A 16,430-nucleotide genomic window follows, 5' to 3' on the forward strand; every position below is an offset into this window, starting at 1 on the left:
TCCCCCCCTTTCCCTGATGGGCTCCAGTGGTTTTAGGGGATGCTTTGCCCCCTGGTTGCCGGTGGCTGAAGGCAGCGGGTGCTGCTGGGGACTGGCCGGCTCCATTAGCCTTGCCCTGCCGTGGTTATCTCACAGGGCACTGCAAACATTAACTGATTAGGATTTGCCCCCACCTCCACAGGAAGGAACTTAAGGGATATCTGGGGACTGGTTTAGCCCGGCCCTGAAACGCAGCCACCTCTGGGGTGGGGCACAGGGCAGCAGGCAGGGGTGCAGGCAGGAAGCAGGCAGCAATGTCCCTGTCCCCCCATCCCCATCCACGGTGTTGCCAGTGCCAGCACTTACAGCCTCAGTGGCTGCTTTGCACCCCGGGGCGGACACTTTGCGCCCAGAGGGGTCACTTTGCATCCCTAGGGGGGTCACTTTTCACCCCAAGAGGTCATTTTGCATCCCTGGAGGGAACACTTTGCACCCCCATATCCTTCCACCGCCACCAGCAGCTCAGCACGGGGGCAGGTGAGAGGTGCTGTAACGGATCCGGGGTGATGATGCTCATTAGCAGCCATCATAGTGGCCAACGCGCTCCGGTTTCCAGCAGCCCGGCTCATGGCTCCCCGGCAAAGCCGAGATTGCTCCTGTCTGCACCGGCCATGGGGAGCATCCTCCTCACTCCCACCGGTCACCCCAGGGCCAGGGTGTCCCCAGTGGGTCCTGCCACTGGCCAGAGGGATGGACCACCCCAGGGAGGTCTCACTTAACCCACAGCCCACTCCCTGATGGGCGAGCAGGCTGCTTCATTTGCTAATTAACATCATGCACCAGCAGCAGACATGGTGCCCAGGATCCCAGCAGGTTGCTCTGGTGGCAGAGCCTGTCCCCACAGTGCGGGGACATCACGGGCAGCCCCCACCATCGCGGCCACACTCACCTTCGCTGCCGGGGGGGCTGGAGGCATCACGCTCAGCAGAGCCCTCGCGGTCCGAGGCAGCCCCCTCCCTCTCTGAGGGGCTCTTCTCCCCCGTCGGGCCGTCCTCCATTGCTGCCAGGGAACCTGCTGAAACATACAGGGGGGTTACAGGGGCAAAGAAAACCCCAAGGGGTTTTCACAGTTGGGAAGTGTAGGATGCAGGTGATGTGGGGTCTGGCAAAGGGCCCTTTCCCTGACCCATGGTGGGTGTGGGGCCAGCAGGGAGAAGCCCCCTCCCCAGGCAGCATCTCCCTAGGGTCCTTGTCCCCTTGCAGGGAGTGTTTACAGAGCCATCACCTTGAGATGGCCCCTGAGGGACACCTGGGTCCCCTGTAGATACTGTGGGGAATGAACCCCATATCTACTGGGGATGTGAGCAGGGTCCCCTTGTCCCACAGCTGTGGCACAGTGGGGTGTCCAGCCTGTTGCACCCCTCACCCACAGCTTCCCACTGAACCCCCTGGCACCTGCCCTGGACGGGGTGAGAGACCCCAGAGACTGTCCGCCACAGCCCCCAGCCCCTTTGTCTGATGGGAACCCACAAACAAACCCCCCCCATCATGCCCAAAGCCCCAGACAATGGAGGATGCTGCGACGGGGACACAGGGTGCAAGCAGGACATGAAGGGTGCAAATGGGGGACACCCAAATGGCCCTGCCAGCCCACATTGCCATTTCCATGGCAACGCAGCATCCCCCATCCACGCCAAAAATCAAGGAAGAAAGAAAACAGCGGCGCATGCAGCTCATGTTGCACGAAGCCGCACCGGGGGCTGCCCGGTGCCCCAAATGGCACTGTCCCACCAAGCCTGGCACATGGGCAGGGGGACACGGCGGTGACAAACCCTCTGCAGACCTCAGCTGCTCTCTGTGACTCCAGGCATGTATATTTACAGCGGGAGAACAAAGAGCCCATAATCTATACAAAGCAGACAACAATGAGCGTGAATAAAGAGGCTGCTGGAGAAGGGAAGGCAATTTATTCTAATTCTGCTAATTTCAGTTCCAGCACAATTAAAAAGGCTCTGATAATATTCAGAAACAATCGCCAGCTAACAAATCGTTTCTCTCGCTGTAAATGAAACATTGTTAGGCTAATTTCTTCTTTCACGCCTTCACGGCTCTTGGGCTGATGATAAAGTTAACCCGACTCTCGCCTACTCCGTAGCTCAGCACCTTCAGCCTGGCCAGGGAGGGATGGACGGAGCCGGGGAGGGATGGATGGGGTTGGTACCATATGTGACACCCACCCAGAAGTGCCCGGACCCCAAAACACCAAACCCCAGCCAGGAGGGAGGTGGGGATGCCCTGTATAAATGTAATTGTATAAAGCCCGGGGTTTGGGTACCACAGTGTCACCAAGTGCCTACAGGGATGATGGGTTGCCGGCAGCATCCTAGCACAACATCACCACGGTCCCTGGATGCACCCAGAGCATCCCATCGCAGCATCCTGCTCCCATTGCGTCTGCCCAGCCCCAGGGGATGCTCTGGCCCCAGCAATCCTGGCTGCACGGGTTAAATGAACTACTGGAGAGCTTAAAAGAAAAAAAGGAAAAAAGGAAAAAAAAATTTAAAAAAAGCAAGTGAGGGAGCACAGAGCAGGGAGCGGAGCGTCACTTCTCCGGGATTGCTGGAAGCCCTGCGCAGTTATCACCGCACACAGCCTCCCTCGGCTTGCCTGATCTGTCTATTCTTCATTAAGCAAATACGCTGAAATGGAAATGAAAACATAATAGCTATTTGATTTTCAGTGAGATATTTTGCATATTGGTTCAGTGCTGATAGTGGAATTTCATCAACTCCCTTTTTTCATGCTTTAAAACTGAATTACTGAGGCTGGCTTTACAGAGAGGGGACGAGCCAAAAAATACTCCTTTCCAAGATACTCCGCTTCGATGATTAACTCTTCTCCCTCCCTTCTTCTCCCTCTTTTTTTTTTTTTTTTTTTGATAACAACAAAGGATTTTTTTTCCCCCTCTTTAAAATAAAAAAATTACAGCGATTGTAAAAACTTGCGGGAAGCGGAGGCGATGAGCCCGTGTCACAGGCTGGGGACACGGGTCCAGGTGGGCGCAAGGGCTGGCATACCCAGTGGTAGGAAAACCCGTCATTATCAAGGTAATGATTCGACCATTTCACTCAAATTTCACTCAAATTAAAGTTCTCTCTCGTAGGAACAATAAACCTTTTCTCGATTCTTTGCTCTTTGTGATAAATTAGATAAAAGGAAAAAAATAATATAGAAAATTAAAAAAAAAAAGACAGACTTTTTCAGGCTGCCAAGAGCGAGACCCTGGACGCTCCAAAAGCCGGTACGCAGACAAGAGCAAAGTGATAAGAGGCCTTGATAACAGATAGAAAATAGAAACAGCCCCAGACTTTCCCACCGGCTCTGGAGTGAGGAGGAGGAGTCGTCCCCATGGAGGAAAGCGGGTCCTGGACATAAAGCACGTGCAGGCTGGTGGCAACCGGCTTCATCAGCATGCATCCAACTCCAAAACCCAATTATTTCTAAAAATAAAAATCCTGGGTGGGTGCTGAGCCCAAAGGAGGGCTCTGGGAGCAAGGGGGAGAGCGTGGATCGGAGCAGCACCCCAAACCTCACCCACAGGCACCCCAAAGCTCCCCAGAGTGCTTGGGTTGGGGTGTCACCCTCATCAGGGCTGAAGGAACCCTGGGGACGTCCCCAGCTCCACTGGGACCAGGCAGGCAGTAGGATGGGGACTCTCACCTTCATCCTGCCAGCTTCTCCTCATCCTTGCGCCAGCCCTGAATCCAACTTTCAATTAAAAATAAACCGAAATAATAATAATAAACTCTCTCTAATAGCCATAATACATAATAAGACTCAATAATAAGCATAAAAGCCCCAAGCAGGATCCCCACCAGCACCACCACGATGCTCATCCATCACCTCACGATGGAGATGTGGGGAATCCAGCCCAGGCACTGCCGCCCCTACACCACCTTATTTTCCCCCAAATTTTGCAGCCGTGAGCAAAGGGCTGGAGGAGCAGGCACAGACACTGGGATTTCCCAGGAAAACTTGCTCCTGATGCTTCCTTGCACCAGCTGCAAAACAATTTTGGGCGACTTAGTGGGGATTCCCTGGGGTCTCGTAGTGGGGTTGTGCCGTGTCAGCCCGGCAGCAACGCCCAGCGAGCAGCCTGGGCTGCAAATCCAAAAAAACACCAGTATCTGATGGGACACCAGCCCAGCTCTTCTCACCCAATATTTTTTTCCCCCCGGTATGTATTAATGTTTGCTTTTACTGACGACCTCGGGTGCCCCCAAATCCGTTCCCCTGGGGATCAGGGATGCCAAGCGCCGAGGGCAAATGAGGTTTCAGTGGCTAGAAAATGACGCTGGTCCTAAAAATTCGCACCCAGTGGGTTACTTTTTTCCCTCCCCTTGGTTGATGCTGCTGGGATCCAGCATTAAACTGCAATGCGCTCCAAAAACAGGGGTCCTGTGGCAAGACTTCCCCCCACTGCCCCTGTTTTTGGGGAAAATGGACCTTTTTGAGCACAAACCAACCTTCTGCCCTATCAGCCTGGCTGCAGCATCCCAGGGCTGGGCTCCCCCCATGGATAGCAGCACATGAAATATCAGCCCTATGCATGGAGCCGATAGCAGTTGGGGCCATCCTATCTCTAATTTGGGGCCTTTCTCCATCACCCCCAGATAAAACTTGCCCTGACCCTTCCTGCAGTTTCCTGTACTAAAAAGGCAATGAAAAAATATGTATGTTTAGGGACCTGGTAGGTGGAGAGGGGATTTATAATAACTTATTATTAAATTAGGCATAATTTATCCAGGAGGAAAGCGGGGGTGCTACCATTGCTGGTAGGATGTTGCAGTTGCTCACAGAGAGGGGGATTTATAATAATTTATAATTAAATTTGTAAAGTATTTAGGCCTAATTTATCCAGGAGGGTAAGGAAGGTGGTAGAGGATGCTGCGATTGCTAGTGGAGGGATGTTGCTGTTGTTTGCAGGAGAGGGGATGCTGTGATTGCTCACGGGTGGGTTGCAGGTGCTGCGAATGCTCAAGGCGGATGTTTATAATAATTTGTTACTAAACGTATTTATAATAATTTATTATTAACTATATAGTATATTTAGGTCTAATTTGTCCAGAAGGGGAATGAAGGACAGTGGGGGATGCTGCAGTTGCTGATGGGGAAAATGCTGCAATTGCTCATGTTGGGGGGAAAATTATAAAAGTTTTAATTAAATTTATGATTTATCCAGGAGGGGAAATAAGGCATAGTTGGGGTTGTGGTTGCTGACTGGGGGGGAAAGCTCATGTCGTGTCCCCACCCAGGAGCATCCCCATCGATCCCCATGGGATGCAGCACCCTGAGCATCCCTCGCTACCCCAGGAGAGCCTCCGGCCACAACCATCGGGGGGGGGGAAAAGAACCAGGGAGAAGCAGAGCCTGAGAAAAGGCAGCTCTGCTGATAGGGGAGAGATTGGTTTCAGCCGGAGCTGCTCCCCCTGCCAAGTCCATATCCTATCTGCGCGGGGTGCAGTTACTTAACATTCATCACCGCCTGAACTCTGTAACTTTATCAGCGGCCGAGCATGGCGCCATCGCCGAGCCCAGCCATTCCCGGCGCTCAGATAGGGCCGATAAACCGCTGATAGATTACAGGAGATTGTTTCACTTCAGGGGCCGCGATTACTAATACTAATAGCGAGAGAGCCCGCATCATATCAAACAGTGGCTGGAGGGGGGGTGAGAGGGGAACGGGCCACGGGGGGCACGGGAAAATAATGAGAGAAAGAAAATACAGGGACAATGACAATGAAGTGACTTTATGTTTCAGATGGGGTTGATAATGCCCTGATAGATTTTAAGAGAGGAGAGAGTCTAATAGAGCCATCCCCAGCACATCAGATGGATGGGAGCAGATTGCTCCATGAGACGGGGATGAGATGCTTAACATGGTCTTGCCTCCCTGGATGGTGGGGGCTGAGGGGGAGGGACAGAGCAGGAAGGAGTTGATCAGAGCCCAGGAGGGAAACTGAGGCAGCCAGCAAGAGGGATCAGTCTTTACCAGGGAACCTGTGGGTGTCCTCCATCCCAATCCCCATTCAAGAGCAGCTGGAAATGTTCAACCTGACACCGCTCCTGGCAGGATTTGGGCAGCCTGGGGTCAGCCCACAGCTGGGGAGCAGCTGGATACCCCAAATAATCCATAAGGAAACTCCATCCATTAATTTCAGGCTCCAAATGTGCAGGAGTGTGCAAGGTGGCACCAACGTGCACAGCTCATTACCGCCGCTGCTCCTGCACCAGGTGCCTTTGCTGCTGGCCAAAGGGAGTTTTTCTGGGTGAAAAACCCCTCAATTCTGGTGCTTTTTCTCCCATCTGGAATAAAGCAATTTCAGCAGGGAAGGGCTGGGGTGGATGCTCACCCAGCCGCATGGCCACATAGAGCCCATCAATACCAGGTGACGGAGAGGCCAGAGGTCAAGCTCTTTGCTAATCTAGTGACAAATTACCCCAGAGATGCTGCACCAGAGCCGTCCCCGCACCTGTGAGAAGCGGCTTCAGGTCCCACCAGGTCCATCCCGCTGCCAAAAGCTGCCAGAAAGGGAACGGGGACAGATTCCAGCCTGTACTCTGAGACTTTCAGTCCACGATGGCACCAGGTGAGGACAAGGACCACAGAATCACATAATGTCAGGGTCTGGAAGGGACTTCAAATGCTCATCCAGTGCAATCCCCCCATGGAGCAGGAACACCCAGATGAGGTTACACAGGAAGGTGTCCAGGCGGGTTTGAATGTCTGCAGAGAAGGAGACTCCACAACCTCCCTGGGCAGCCTGGGCCAGGCTCTGCCACCCGGGGAAGAAGTTTCTTCTCAAATTTAAGTGGAACTTCTTGTGTTCCAATTTGAACCCACTACCCCTTGTCCTATCATTGGTTGTCAGGGATGGAAGAATGGGGGCAAGGATAATGGTGGACACGGCCCTAAAGTCCACCAGACCCATCACAGAAGATGCTCTGGTTGGGGAGTCCCTGCTGCTCCCAGCCCCCAGTGCATCCAGTGGCAGCTCCCCGTGCCATCCTGGACCACTTTGGGGTCCCCAAGCAGGAACAAGCAGGGGCCGGGAGGGCTCCAGGAGCAGAAAAGGATCCTCAGCAGGTCCAACACAGTTGGGTGGCCCATCTGCAAGAAGCAGGGTGGGCTGCTGGCAACAAGCCCAGGCAATGAAGGCCACTGGGGGGTGCTGGGACAGCATTGTCCCCAAACACCCTGCCAGGACACCACCAGGGCAGCTTTTGCTGGATCAGCACAAGCACCCCCATCACCTTCACCCCAACCCTCCTCTTCCTCTAACTCCAACCAGCGTGGCTGTTCACGCACACCAAGTTTGCCTCTGTGCAAACGCGTGTGCCTGCGCTGCCTTTTTTTATTATTTTTTTTTTTTTCCTGTTCTTGGCATTTTGGTGGAGCAAGATAAGGGTAAAAAACAACAGAGCTGCTCAGAGAGTGAAAAAGGGAGATAGATAACGCAGATACCGACTCCTACACAAAACAGTCCTGGCTTTATCACTGCTTTTTATCACAGTTCTCTAAAAAAAATAAAGAGAGCAGCCCAACTGGAATGGGGCAGCGCATTAAAAAATGAACTTTATACTGTTTGCTCTTTAGTTTTATATTTAGATGAAACCAACTTAGATTCTTGTGGTCGATACCTTTCCCAGCACAAGGAACCAAGAAGTCTGGAAGCCCCATTTGCTCCGTCAGGGACAAGTGAGGAAACTCGGATATAAATTAGAAAAGCAGAAGCTAAAGGAGCAGTGCCTGCTCCCAACACCCGGCCTTGCTTGAGGCTATGGGGTGTGATGGTTTGAGCTTCTTTAAGCCTGGATGGGCCAGTGGGATTAAGCTGGTCCTGAAGCATCCCAGGGGAGTGGGCAGCATCCTGCAGCAGAACTGGAGGTGCTTGGGCTGGACACGGGTGCAGAAAGGTCTCCTGGGCATCCCTGAGTCCCCTCCAGTGGCTGCTGGTGCCTGGGGACAGCTGGAGCCCACTCAGGATGCCACAGCTGGCCCTGGGATCCCAGCCATGTGGCATCACCACAGCCAGCAAAGCCGAACACCCCTGGCACTTGAGGACAATATCTCCATCCCAGCAAGGGGACACAACTACATGTGCAAATACACCCCAGCCACGCAGTCCCCACAAATTACTTGCCCACCGTGACCCTCCTGTCCCAGAGGGCACTGCACAGGGCTCTGCCCTTCCACCGCCAACCCCGGGCACAGGCTGGGGAGGGAATTTCAGAGCAGAAAAACCCCAACCCGCAGGGCACCGCCAGAAAGATGGGGGGGGGGGGGGGGGCTGTGCGAAATGGACTGGAGGTTTTTCCCTCCCCTCACACTCCCTTCCCTACCTTCTTTTTGAAAAACATAATTTATCTGTGTATTATCAAGAAATCCAGACACTTTAATCAGTGAGCTATGAAGTCAGTATTTCCATTCTTATCTAGCGGAGGAGTGGAAATGGAGAGCAGATAGGCAGCTCCGAGCTGGTCCGTGGTGGGGAATGTTAATGGGAGGAGCGGCAGAGCCATTGGCTACCGAGCTGCCGCTATCGCTGCCATTATCGGGGCGTTATCGAGGCAACCATCGCAGCGCAGTAATGGGGCCAGTTCAACTTTCCGCATTATCATAGGAGCTGGAAGTAGCATGAGAGGCCTCAGCTGGGAGACGGAGAAGCCAGCGAGAAGCTGAACTTCCCGGCGGAGCGGGGGGGGCAAACCTAAAAGCAGATTTTCCTCCGCGTGGTCCCCTGAGCTGGCGATGCACGGGGTGATGCTCTCCTGCTTGGGCATCCTTCGGTAGATTCTGAGTACCGATCCCAAGGCACATCCCCAAACTCTCATGCATTCCGGGTACCGATTCCAAAGGACATCCCCAAATCCTCATGCATGCTGAGTACCAACCCCACCAAGCATCCCCAAAACTCTGGGTACCAACCCACCGAGCATGCCCAAAACTCGGTACCAACCCCACCAAGCATCCTCAAAACTCTGGATACCGACCCCATGGAGCATTCCCAAAATTTGGTACCGAGCCCACAGAGCATCCCCAAAGCGCCGGGGCCACGACCCCCAGCTCGCCAAGGACAAGAGAAAACAATGCATCTATATTTCATCAGATGAACAAATTAGAAGAGCACATTTCCTCCACGCGCTATCGAATGGGAGATGTCAAGAAAATATGTTGATGTGAGAAAGAGGAGATAAAGAATTATTTTGGAGGAAAAAAGCCATGGAAGGCTCTTATCTGGAGTGACTCATAGGCGCACACTCCTTAACCCCACTGCAGCCCAAGGTCAGCAGTTACATTCCTTTCGGCATTTCAGCCCTTTCAAAAAAACACGTTGCAGCAGGAACAATGCGGAGCCTTTGCCGGGCAGCCATCGGAAGAGGGAACTGTATTACCCCTGAAACACTTGAACTTTCCTGATAAAATAAGCAGCGGGACAGCAGCCTGGCCAAGCCGGAGAGTCCAAAAGCCCTGACTCAGGCAGCAAAAACAGTCATGGGACGTGTCACACACACACACACACACACACAAAAAAGATATATTTGCCTCCTGCTCCCATTCCTGCTCTTCTCCAGCAAGTGGGGAGCTGATTTCTGCTCCCTCCAGGAACAAAAATCCATGCCCTCGGCACAGCCACAGGACCCACGGAGCCAGAACACAATACAGGGCTGGCAGAGAGGGTTCTTCCACTTTTTCTTCTTAAATAAAGATATCTTAGGAGCACAAGGCTTCTCTGCTCCTGCTGTCTCCCCAAGTTGCTTTAACCAGTGCTGGGGGCTGCTCACATCCCGCTCAGGTCCCAGTGCCAGGCTGTGCTGCTGTGGGTGCTCTGGGCTGTTTTTTTTTCCACAGCATCGCCCCAGCCAGTGTGTTCCAAGGCAAATTATGGGCTTTTTTTTTTTTTTTTTTGGTACTAGAACGGACAGCACACATGGAAAACAGTCTCTTCCCTTTGCTCAGAATGGCAGCATTTGAGCCCAAATCCACCAACACCACACCGGGGTCTGCCCTGGGGCTGAACCAGCCCCACTACTCCCAGTCTGGGCAGCGTTGTCCCCTTCTTTCCCAAGGACATGGCTTGCATCAACCCCATGACCAGCATGGGGCTGGGAGCATCACACAGCATGGGAAGCCCTGGGGATGCTGTGGATGTGGTGACACCAGAGGACTTTGCTCCCCGGAGACTTGATGCCACCTTGTCTTTGTGATGCTGCTAGTGCTGGGCGGCTCTGGTGGTTCCCTGGGGAGAGACAGAGCTGCCCCTCTCCAGAAACCACAGATCACCTGCACCAGGGCACTATCTTCTGCAACACCTGAGGGGAAAGGTTTGTGTGTTTCCCAACCCTGGCTCATGGGGAACCTGCCACTTTCTAGGTGACCTCGTGATTCACAGTGGAAAATAAGATCTTGCCCAACTGTGCAAGTTCAGATCCAGACCCATAAATCCCAGCTAGAGATGACATTCCCACTCTGGTGTGGGACATCAGGGACGGTCCCCATGGCATGGGCATCGCAGCAGCTCCGTGCCTGCCCAGGGAAGGGCCATCGCAGGGGTGTGGGATGTAGCAGACACAAACCAACCCAACCCCAGCGCCCACAGGCCCTGGAAGCGGTCGGCTGCCAAATCTGCCGCAGCCTCCCTCGCTGGTGTGGCTGCCGGCAGCAATGTGTGCCGGGGCTCTCGGCAAAACAGGTTTTACCGTGTCACCGGGTGCCAGCCTGGCTCTGGCACTCACCCTCCAAGCATCCCACACTCGCCCGATGTGGAGATCGGGATTGTGAGGAAGGACCACCCTGGGGATACACCCCGAGCGGGGACCAAAAATGGACTCAAAGGGTGACCTGGCACTGCAGGAGGCACATGTGTGGGATGGCCACGACATGTGCCATGGTTGGCAGAGCACAGGGCTGGTGGCACAGGTCCCCTTGGCCACCATCAAGGTGCCAACCCCTCTCCCAGACATAGGGTCCACAAGGATGCTCTCACCTGGATCACTTGTCCATGGAAGAGGAGAAAAACATCTTCCAGCGTCACCTGTGGCTGGTCCAAACCCTGCACTGAGCAGTAAAACGGATTTTTGCTGTTCCCAGCAGGAAATGCTCACCATGGTGGGCTCTGACGGCTGCATCCCACCATCACCGCATCACTGCCAGCCCAGCCTCGTCCCACCCTGCAGGGACCACGATGGGTCCTCACCTCCGGGAGCTTCCAATGTCACCCACGGCACATCCCGAGAGGTTGGAGCCTTCTGAGCTTGACAGAGCTGCTGTGGGGGGAGATGCGCTACCTGAACCCCTGCCTGCACCCCGCAGCCGTCACTTTCGAGATGCCACTGAGTCAGGGCTGGCAAACGCCTCAGGGGGGGTTTGCACAAGAGGGGAGGAGTTGGCAGGGAAGCAGGCGGCACCCGTGGGAGCAGCAGACATGTGGGATGTGGGGATGCCACCCCTGGGATACCAGGAGAAGGGCCAGGCATGGGGGGGAGGGGCAGTAACACCAAGGCACCCCCCGAGGAGGTGCAGAAAACATCCCGTCACCCACCCTGGCATCAAGCATCCCTCCCCAGCAGGCATGGATGGGGAAACTGAGGCACAGAGGTTGGCAGGAACGGGAAAGCGCAGCAGTATCAGAGTGATGGGGGAAAAAAAAAAAACAACAAAAAAACAGTAAAAAACCAAGCAAGAGGAGGCAGTTAGTCACCTGCACGGACCGAAAGGAAAGGAGCGAAGGGAGCAGGCGGGAGGCGTGCCGGGGCATCCCACGCCACCGCCTCACCACGCCGCCACTAAAAATAGACACTGGGTTGGCCACTGTCGTCTCTTTAGAAGAAATGCAGTTTTCCAAGCTCCTGGGAAGGATGGCTCCCACGGTCCAGCCAGCACTGTGATCCCCCATCCAGCACCAAGACCCCCTGCCCAGCACCACCGCAGAGCCCACGTGGGACCGGGGAGCAGCCGAGCTTGCAAAAGAGGAAAGAACAAAACAATACCCCAAAACAAACCACCCCATCAAGAAGTTTAACAGCACAGATCACACTCGCTATCTAACACCATCTAATTGTAATTAAAGCAAATCCACACGCAAAAATATGACAGTGCTTTCGCTCCCCGCCCCCTCCCCCCCCCCCCCAGCCCATGTGTTCATCATGATGAGCAGAATGGGAGATAACGATCGAAAAAGAAAGTCAAAGCTCTCATCAAACTAATGCAACATCTGCAGCTGATAACAGGCGCTGGGGAGAGCTCAGCTTGTTCCACAGAGCACATGGGAGGAGAAAAAACAAAAAACACACCTTGAGAAATAAAAACACATATGCAGCTGCCCCCCATCAGATAATTAAAGCGCCTGCGTTAATCATATTTGCAATGGAACAAATTGTTGGAGCCCTTTTGCCCCTCTTTGCTGTGTTTGTTGTTGTAGCGAATCCTGCTCCGGTCTGGTGGGGAGAGATAAGTAGTCTTTATCTCTATCAGGATGGAGATCTGCACTTATCAGGAGCTCAGATCTACTGTAGCTGAAAGCAGAATAGAAAGGAAAAAAAAAAAAACAAAAAACAAAAAACAAAAAACAAAACCCACCACAACAGGCCCTTGCAACTATTACAAAAAAAATGTTCCTTTCCAGTTAATTTCGGAAGGGAAAAAAAAAACCCACACAACCAACAACAAACCTATTAGAACAACAACAGAGGGAGAGGCACATCAGCAAGACGAGATCAATCTGTGCATTATCGGGTTCCCCATCGAGACCCGGCGCTGCGGGTGCGGAGGAGCTGCCAGCAGCCGCGCTCATCAGCCCGGTGCCCGCACTCCCATGTTTGAAGTTAATAAATATAACAGGCTATCTAGGCTGGAGATCAGCTCCTGCTTCGCTATCAGCCCCTCACATCTATCTACCAGCAGAACAAAAGACAGACGCACACAAAAAATAAAGAGGAGAAAAAAAAAAAATCCACCACCTCCTCTAAAGCAGCAGCAGCTGCAGGGAGGTTGCCGGTTTAACAGCCGCGGATGGAGCGGGGGGCAAAATGCAACTGTCCCCCCACGGCAGGTACCCCGAAAAATTAAATGAGTAAATGCTCCGCGTGTTTTCTCCGCTATCCGAAGCCACCATCGAGATGCAATCAGCTTGCAAAGCCTCAGCACCGCGTGTCGCCGCGCAGAGGGGGTGCCGGGGGGGCTGGAACTCCGTCCCCCTCCATCCCTGCATCGCTGCAGCCCAAAATGCAAAGAAGGTTACAGCAGCTGGTTAAATATAGTCCGGTGTCTGATCTTTGTCTTATCGCTCTTGGCGATCGCCCGCTCTCCTGCGAGCCTATCTGCACATCGCATCTAGCTTTAAAAAAAAAAAAATAAAAAACCCAACAAAACCCAGAAGAGATGAAGCCAGAACGAGAACATAGCGTCACCCAGAGAAAATAAAATAAAATCAGCAGATACCAATCTGGAGGAGGCTTTTTTTTTTTTTTGTTAATGCTCCAGCCGAGATGATAAAAAAGATAGACTTTGTGGAAACAGGTCCGGTCTGTACATGAGAGGAGTCTGGTTACCGGAGCCCTGATTCATGCAGACCTGCCCTCAGCGGCAAAGACGCTCTCGCCGCGCTCGCCGCCTCTAATGACTGTTTTCATGTTGACACATACAGGAAAGGTTCCAAGCTTTCAGCTTTTAATCAGTTTTGGCCATCGCCGGCGGCCCTGAGATCAGCCTCCCACTTTTTATCATTTCTTCACATCTCTGTAGAAAAAGCAGCAGGGGAAGGAGATACGAGCCGCCTTCGCCCGGCCAAGCTGCCGCGGCCTCGTCCAGGGCTATTTTTTCCCCGCACAAAGGTCCAGGCCGGTGGGTGTCGAGGCCGGACGGGGGTCCTGCCGTCGGTGCATCCCCCACATGACCCTATCGCCCACATCGGTGTCGTTATTTCGGCGGCTGCGACGCTACCGCTCGCTTCGGGCTTAACACTCCTGGTTTAATGAGCTGGAGTTACCCAGGGAGGGATCACTGGGCAGCCGGGCTTTTTGCCGAAAAAAAAAAAAAAGCCACGGAAGTTGGATAAAGCTAAAGGAGAAAATTATCACAAAAAAAAAAGAAATATAGAGGAGGCAGCTGGGACTATTTTTAACTCTACCCGGGTAAAAGTCTAGCAGAGCTTTATCGCCAGAGCAATCACCCAGGCAGGGAAACAGGTAGGTGCAACTCAGCCTTGCAATTATTTCAAGAGAAAGATAAAGCCTGATTATCACATGGTGGCCAGCCTTCCCTATCCTCCCATCTCCCTCTTATCGCCAGCTTCCATCGACTCGAGGGGGAAAGGAAAAAAAAAACACATCCACAGAGCAGAGACGAAGGGAGAAGAGCCAAGCTGAGCCCGGCACCAAAAAACTTCCATCACTTTGCAGAATTTCTCAGCGCAGCCGGCACATCCCCACCGGACCGAACCCAGATCCCGGCCGACGGGTTGGATCGTGGGGAACACGATCCTCCGGGGACGGTGTATCGGGAGGGGGGTGACCCAAGTCCCATAGGACCCCCATGCTCCTCCCTCCCACTGTCAGCCAGGGGTGTTATTGCCCCGTCCCTGCCCCGGCTGGGGTGCGAAGGGGGAGCCGAGGGGGCCACCGGGCAGGGGACAAGGCTGAGGCCAGCGCGGGCAGCGGGCACAATAGAGCTCAGCGGGGAACGATAGCACTAATGGCGAACAGAGGGGGTCCCCGTGCGGAAACGAGAACCCCGGCAGGATGAGGGGGGGGGCCGTGCCCGGGATGAGGAGGTACTGTCAGGGCTGGGGTGCCCCAGGGGGGGTCGGGGAGCCCCGGCTCCCGGCGCTGGATGGGAGGCAGGCGGGGAGATAAGATCACAATTTCAGGCCGTCCCGACAGAGCGATGTTATCAGGACGGGACTTGCAGAACGGAATATTTTAAAGCCTTATCAAGGCCCCCATCGGGAGCCGGTACCGGAGCCACGGCGCTGGCCGGAGGAGGCGGCCAGAAGGGGGAGGCGCTGGAGACAGGGCGAGCGGCTGGTAGCGGAACCGGGCACCCACCGCGGCCGTCCCGGGTGGGCACCGGGGGGTGAGGGAGTACGGGGAGCTGGGAAGGACCGCGCTCCACCGGGGGAAAGGGTGCTGCCGCCGGGGGAATGGTGCAAAAAAAATGGGGGGTGGGGGGGTGGGAAGGCAGTCCAGAAGGAGGGAGCTGGCGGTAGCGGGGGGGGCCGGTAGCGGGGACTCACGTTTGATCTGCCGGGGGTTGCTCTGTTTCCTCCTGGACATCGCTCGGCGGGGGGCGAGCCCGGCGCCCCGGCTGGCGGCTGGGCGGGCGGCAGGTGGGTGGCGGCGGGCGGGCCCCCGGCTGCTCGCATGCCCGCCCGCCCACCCGCGTTGCCGGGGCCGGGGCCGGGCCGGGCCGGGCCGTGCGCGGCGGAGCGGAGCCGCCGCCGCCGCGGGATTTTCTCAATGGGGCGCCGCGGCCGCTCAAACCCGCGGAACGTTCCACGGGGGCGGGGCCTGCCCCCGCCGCGCGCCGCCGCGGCCGCCCATAGGCCACCGCCCCCCGAGGCCCCGCCCACCGGATGGCGTAGTCGCGGGGAGGGGCGGGGCGCGAGGGGGCGGTGCCCCCGGGGGGGCCCGATCCGTGCGGAGGATCGAGGGCGGCCCGTGCACCAGGGTCCGCGGAGCCTCCCGCGTGTCCGCAGCCACAGTTTGTGGTCCCCGCGCCCCACGTGAGGCCCACGGTCCCCTGCCTTGGGGCTCCGTCCCCCACCTCCTTGTGGATCCTACTTCCCCCGATCCTCGCTCCGGGGTCCTCAGGCCCCTCCGTTGGGATCCAGCTCCCCATTCAGGGGTCCCCGAGCTCCTTCCGTGGGGTCCCCAGCCCCATTTTAGCGTTCCTAAGCCCCTCATTTGGGACCCCGACCCCCCCACAGTGCTGCCCCACCCCCCCACCTTTGGGATCCCAGCCGCCCTTTGCACCCTCATCGCAGCTCTGTGAGGTCCTAAACTCCCACGGGGCCACCAGTCCCCCCATTCTGGGACCTCAGTCCTCCACATTTCGGTCCCAACCCAGCCTTTGGAGGTCCTCAAAGTCTCATGGGGGACCTTCAAAGCTTCCTGGAGGCGGGGGCCCAAATCTTTCTATGGGGTCCAGGGTGTCTTCTTGGAATCCCAAAAGCCTCTTAAAATTCTGCTCGTTTGTACATGGACAGTCCAAAAAGTCCCACTTGTGTCTTCCAGAGTCACTGTCACTCTATGGGGTGGGTATGGCATAAGGGTGTCGGGGTCCCCCCCACAGCATCATCCCATGCCATAGGACCCAGTCCTCATTGTGAACATACAGCCAGCTGGCAATTTTGGGGCTAATTGCAGGGTAAACAGGAGCCGCTTATGTTTTG

General features: G+C 55.1%; 1 protein-coding gene across 6 annotated transcripts in view; it reads right to left on the bottom strand.

Annotated features, from left to right (window-relative positions):
• ZFPM1 (zinc finger protein, FOG family member 1) overlaps positions 1-15,527 on the bottom strand; it is a 34,470-nt gene extending 18,943 nt beyond the window's left edge. The window contains exons 1-4 of one of the 6 annotated variants that reach the window (XM_065028774.1): positions 11,742-12,128; positions 11,238-11,307; positions 11,028-11,093; positions 929-1,051 (exon numbers count right to left, since the gene is read on the bottom strand). In XM_065028774.1, coding sequence (XP_064884846.1) covers positions 929-1,051; positions 11,028-11,093; positions 11,238-11,307; positions 11,742-12,050 — 568 coding nt within the window. In that variant the 5' untranslated portion in view covers positions 12,051-12,128. Of the gene's footprint in view, positions 1-928; positions 1,055-2,336; positions 2,892-11,027; positions 11,094-11,237; positions 11,308-11,741; positions 12,129-15,272 lie in introns of those variants that run through there. The other 5 variants (XM_065028772.1, XM_065028773.1, XM_065028775.1 and 2 more) reach the window with 5 other exon arrangements.
• Between the last annotated feature and the right edge of the window lie 903 nt (positions 15,528-16,430).

This window comes from Columba livia, chromosome 13, assembly GCF_036013475.1.
Source record: "Columba livia isolate bColLiv1 breed racing homer chromosome 13, bColLiv1.pat.W.v2, whole genome shotgun sequence".
NCBI lineage: Eukaryota > Metazoa > Chordata > Aves > Columbiformes > Columbidae > Columba > Columba livia.